The sequence below is a fragment of the Salvia splendens genome, chromosome 1 (genome assembly GCF_004379255.2).
Source record: "Salvia splendens isolate huo1 chromosome 1, SspV2, whole genome shotgun sequence".
Classification (NCBI taxonomy): domain Eukaryota; kingdom Viridiplantae; phylum Streptophyta; class Magnoliopsida; order Lamiales; family Lamiaceae; genus Salvia; species Salvia splendens.
This window is the reverse complement of record NC_056032.1, coordinates 35638072-35644071: the sequence shown is the minus strand read 5'-3', so window position 1 is coordinate 35644071 and position 6000 is coordinate 35638072. Positions and strand designations below refer to the sequence as shown.

The window sequence follows — 6000 nt, the reverse complement described above, 5'->3', positions numbered from 1 at the left end:
TTGTCTATGCTAAGATCTGTGCTATTTTTATGCAAATGGACCTTATTCTTTCCAGTGTTGAGTTCGATTGTGCGAATTGAAGTTACTTTCTTGGAATTTTTTTTTAATTCATGACTTATTTTCATTCAAGCTGTAATACATTTTTATTCCAGAATGCAGAGCCTTCAATTTTTTTTATTCCTGTGTTTAATCGGAGGGTCCGTATTATTTTGGCAGTAGATGTTATGTTTATCCGAGATTTGATGCATTTATTCCAACTTGTTTGACCGATGCATTAAGCACCACTAAACTGACGATTTCTTGGTAATTTAGAGAACATTAAGCACCACTAAACTGACCGCAATAATCTGTATTACAATCAACATGGTAATTTAGAGAACATTAAGCACACCCAAGCATAAATGAGGTAGTAATTATGCAAAATGTAATAAGAAAGTATCCAAATATATTGATGAAGCATGATTAAGAGTAGCTTCATCACAACTGCTAGCCATACTCAAAATAACATCACTACATTGTTCTCTCATTCAAACATAATGAGGTAGTAATTAGCAAAATGAAATGGGGTCCCTATGTTAAGATTACAGCTTCTCGTCGGCTTCTAACAGATCAAACACAAAGGCTGCACGAGCAGATTCGGGCAAGCCTCGAAACAGATCAAGGAGTTCGGGTTCCTTAACGAGTTTCTTTGAAATATAGAACTGCAACTTGAGAGATAAGCCGGGTATACTTTTGAGTTGGTCAAAGACCTCCGCCCTCTTGTTGCTCAGATCGAACTCATACCCAATCCTAGTCGAAATCTCTTTCAATCGTTCATTTGTGTCTGTGTGAATCTGCCCCATGAGAGTTATAACTCCATCCATCTTGTCTTCCACTTTTTGCTTCTTAAGCACCTTTTTGCCAACTTGTTTTCCTCTCAATGCACCTGATCCACAAGCATCCCCTGTCGTTGTTCCTGTCCCCCGTGTCTCTCCTCCTAGACCCACAGTAACATCAACACCAGAACCAGGCCCTTCTACTTCGGTGGCGGACTGGCTCTCATCAATCATCTCAGGCAGGACACCTTCCGGGAAGACCATGTCAGGAAAAAGATCTTGTAAAGTCATGTGACTGGATGTCCCATCCGCGGCTTAAGTCTCATCCGCGCCCAGAGAATCACCTTTGTTCCCGTAAATGGTCCTCGCAGCAGCACCAACGTCTATACGTTTCTCACCATCAGCCCGGTCATTTCCAAAAACCTCCTTCCAGTCTTCGTATTGAGGCCAGGATTTGTTCCGCATATACTTGGCATGCCTGTCTCTCTGGACGCAAACACTCACACAACGTATATTAAAAATTACATTCTCTTATGTCAATGGAACTAATATCAGAGCCAGTTATAAATGAAGTCCTGTTTTATGATACGTTTTGAAGCCAATACCGCTGTAGTCACCATAAGATAATACATACCTTACAAAATAGCGCCCATTGCTCGTCATCACATTCAATTCGGTATGTACCATCTGAATTGAAGCCGATGCCGCTGTAGTTAAGCATCGTCTTAAGTGATCCGTAGTTCCTCTTCCAAGAAGTAATTTTTGAGTAGATATGCGGGTGTGGCAGTATATCGGTATTTGGAAATTCACTCTTGATCGCCTCCCTCGCCCGAACAAGGTAACCATTGCGAAATCCATTGTTGGACTTCCAGCCGTTTGCTGCCAACTCCTTTAAAGTTGCCATTAGGATTTCTTCCTCATGAGCCGACCAAATGCGTCTCGACCTATCAGATTTTGCATTTCTGTTTGGGCCCAAATCCTTGCTACCTACATTCAGAAAACACCCAATATAATTCTGAGTACCAATAGAATAGCAACGACCTTAACCAAACGGACTATTACCTTCCGAACTTCCATCGTCTTCGCTACCTTCAGTTTGTTGTGACGCCATATCAATCAAGCTGTAAACGAACAGGTGGTTGACAGTTCATTAGAAACCCTTTCAGCCCAGGCAATTACATTACAATAGGGTAGCCATGTAAAACAGATGATTCCCAAACGGCATAGCTAAGACGCGCAAACGGTCTTGGGTCTGAGTTATATACAATTTATGTAGAATATATAAGAAAATCAACCCACAATCACAAACCAATTTCATCCACACACATACCAAATCAATGCACAAACACCGACCAAATCAACGCACAAAAACAAACCAAATCAATCCACAAACACAAACCAAATCACAATAGCCTCAATACCGACATTAAGGTGTGAATAGATACATACCCGTCTGCAATGCAAGTTTCGGGGTTTTTGTTCGTCGACCACCCGCTCCTGGAGTGAAATAAGGCGCTCGATTTTTGATTTTAGGCGGCAGACTATATTTGGTTAGGGATGAATTAGGGCTTGGAGGCCAAATTTGGAATTATGCAATTGTTTTGAGGGTAAAGTTGTCAATCGAACTCGGTATCGGTACTTTCGATCGAGCTTAACAAAAATAATATAAGCTGTCTGATAAATTGTCTCAGGGCAAACAAACGCCTTAAATTAGATAAGCTATCTTATTGGTTATCAGCTATATCTTACAAACTCCGATATGACTACCCTATCTCGTATTGCCATCTCCGGGCAATCAAACGCGCCCTTAGGATTTTGAGACTACTCGAAAATAGTTAGAATGTTGAGATCAAAGAAATCGATTGATAGTACGTTTTATACGATATTTATTTTTCATAATACTTTCTCCGTATTCAAAAAATAGAAACATTTGAAACGACACGAGTTTTAGAGCATATGCAACGTTGAACGGACGACGTCCGTCCGTCTGTGCCAACGGCACAGAAGAGCTCGTCCGTCGCTGCGCTCGCGCCGTTGGCACGTCGCTGCTCGATGCATCGAGCACGTCCGTGCCAGCGAGCAGGTGGCGTGGCGTGCTGCGATTGGGCAACGGCTATGCCGTTGCCTTTGAATTTTTTTTAAATCGATTTTTAATTAAAAAAACAGATTAAAAATAAAAAAAATATTTTTCCACTTCCCAAAAAAAATATATCCATTTTTACCTTTTTCCTACCACTTTTTATTTTTATTTTTATTTTTTCCCCCAAAAATACACATTTTCATTTATAAATACCCCCACTTTCACACCCAAAAATTCACACCACATTCTCTCATTTCCATTCTCATCTACGGAGTACATTCTCTCATCTCCATTTCTTCCACACATACAACATATCAATGTCATGATATTGGGCCTCCAAAAATAATTGGGGGTAGTGTCGCCTGATGAGTAGTCTTCCGCGGTGATATTTTTAGCTTTAATTATGTAATTTTTAATTTTTAGTATTTTAATTATGTAATTTTTAATTTTTAGGATTTTAATTATGTAATTTTTATTTTTTAGGATTTTAATTATGTCTTTTTTATTTTATTTGTAATTTGTAATATTATTTCGGTTTTTTTAATGAATTTTAATGTTATGGAAATGTTTTTATTTAAAATGAATCGTGCTCGTCCTTGCGGAAGAGCACAGCTGTGGGTGTTGTGCTCTTGCCTAAGAGCAGGCAGGAATAGTGGCACCGGGCCCACAACCGTGCTCGTTGGCAAGAGCACGGTTGTGGGTGCTCTTAATACACAATTGATAAAGTAAGTGAGCAGAATTGATAAGTAAGAAAGAGGAAAAGAAAAATGAGTAAAATAAGAGAGAGGAAGAGAAAAAATAGTGAAAAGTAGAGTTAGTGGATTGTGTGGTTCATGTCCTAAAATAGAAAGATTCTAAAGTTTTGATTTTTAAGGAACGACCCAAAATGAAAATAGTTGCTATTTTTAAAAAACGGAGGGAGTAATAAGATATATTAATGAATTTTTTATTTAAGGTATGAATAATAGATATTAACTCAAATCATAAGAATTATCAATCATTTTAAGATATTCCAACATTCCTATTCTTCAAATTAAAAAATGAGTTTAATCCATACTATTATTTTTGTCAATTACGACTAATGTCCAAACGTAAATATTTCCTTATTAGGAGTACGATTTTCTATAATAAAGAAAGAAACAGTAAATCATTTTCATTTAAGAGTGATGATTGGGTCAATAATATATAGTAGTAATAAGTAGTGGAGTAGTAAAGTACAATATCTCGTTTTTTTGGGGCAGATTATTCAAAAAGAACAAATTGTAAAAAGTACCCATAATGAAGGTTAATCAGCAATTCCTGCTCGTCTACGTCTTCCACGCGGCTTTACAATAATATTAAATTATTATAAATACTTAATTAATACAAAGAGCTGTCGGTTGGGTTTGGACTTTGGGGGATACTGAAATCAGAGATTGTTCATAAAATTTTAGGAATCCCATTTGCCAATTGCCATACATCTTATCATCATCTGCGAAAATGGCGAATTCATCCGAATCCAATCCTCTTTTACCCAAACAAGAAGAAGTTGAGATGAAAAATGAGAAGAAATCCGCCGTCCCCGTCGGCAAGAATATCGATGCTCCGGTTTCTGCGGCGATTTCGGTCGGATGGACCGCCGATGGGCTACCGGTGGCTGAATCCGTGATGGAGAGGACCCAGTGGGATTCTGGCCTCTTATCTTGTCTTGGGAGGAATGATGAATTCTGCAGTAGTGATCTTGAAGTTTGTGAGTATTCTGTTTTCTTTTCTTGGTTTTTTTGCATTTATGCCTAATTGTATGCCGAGAAAACTGAGATGTTTGGTGATCTGTTTTTTTTTTGGTTTGTGGGTTTGATGTTGATTGTAGATTCTAGATCTACTTTCAAGGGGGTAAGAAATTTAAAAAGGTTGGATGTGTATTTGTGAATGAATTTGTTGAGGTGCACTGGTAATCTTCAGATTAGATGGCTACCCAAAAGTCAAAAGGGACTATCAAATGTGATCATGGGATATCCTATTGTCTTAGGTTATTTGAACAATTTGAGATAAGCTTGCTGGATTCATATTCGATTGGAAGGGCTAGATTGGAGAAATCCTTGTGATTAAGATATAAATATGCATTTTGGTATTTATCTTGGCATAGTATACTTGTGTCTTTGAGTTGTACATGGCTTTATGATAGATGGAATGCTGGGCAGGTTTGTTGGGTAGTGTGGCTCCTTGTGTGCTTTATGGGAGCAATGTGGAGAGGCTTGGATCTTCTCCTGGTACATTTGCTAATCACTGTTTGCCTTACACTGGTCTGTACCTTATGGGGAATACCTTTTTTGGCTGGAATTGTCTTGCCCCGTGGTTCTCTTATCCCATCCGTACAGCCATTCGTCGCAAATTTAATTTAGAGGTGAGCAATCTAATTATATTCTACTTTTCAAACTGCGATATGAACCTGCTACAAGTTTGTGATAAATGTCACTCAAGTGCAATTACATGGAGATATTCTGTCTGCTCTATTTTCATGGTGTCAATTAGAAAATCTTGTTTACTTTCTTGTTTGGATAGTTTGCTTTTTTTTTTGAATTATCAGGTGACCCTTTTTATTATGAGAGAGAGCATCCCTGCTTGTATTGATTATTCATATATATGTGGAATTTACTTTGAGAAGAGCAGGGGATCTTATAATACTTTCACAACAGGGAAGTAGTGAGGCACTTGCAAGATCATGTGGGTGCTGTGGAAGCTTTGTAGAGGATGAAGTTCAACGCGAGCAATGTGAGACGGCCTGTGACTTTGCTACCCATGTCTTCTGCCACGCATGTGCCCTTTGCCAGGAGGGGCGTGAGATCCGCCGCAGGCTTCCACATCCCGGCTTCAATGCCCAGCCATTCGTAGTCATGATTCCACCCGGGGAACAAACAATGGGCCGTCAAGCATAGAAACTTTGAGCATTAAGAGAAACCGTCTACTTTTATACAATTGTGATGAGACCTCCTTTTTAATTGTATGTCTGTGTCAAGTGTGGTTTTCTTAGTCAATTGTTATGTTGTGTGTATAAGCCCTTTATCGGCAGGATGTGCGATTTATTGAAATATACTAATATACAGACTTTCTGGTTGAATTATTTTC

The 6000-nt window shown here is 38.6% G+C and overlaps 1 protein-coding gene across 1 annotated transcript; it reads left to right on the top strand.

Moving 5' to 3' along the window:
* The first annotated feature begins 4266 nt into the window (after window positions 1–4266).
* Window positions 4267–5995, top strand: LOC121799197 (cell number regulator 8-like). Its single transcript, XM_042198540.1, has 3 exons — window positions 4267–4624; window positions 5076–5278; window positions 5571–5995. The coding sequence occupies exons 1-3, from the start codon at window positions 4375–4377 to the stop codon at window positions 5808–5810; spliced, it is 693 nt and encodes a 230-aa protein (XP_042054474.1). The 5' UTR covers window positions 4267–4374; the 3' UTR covers window positions 5811–5995.
* Window positions 5996–6000: the final 5 nt, after the last annotated feature.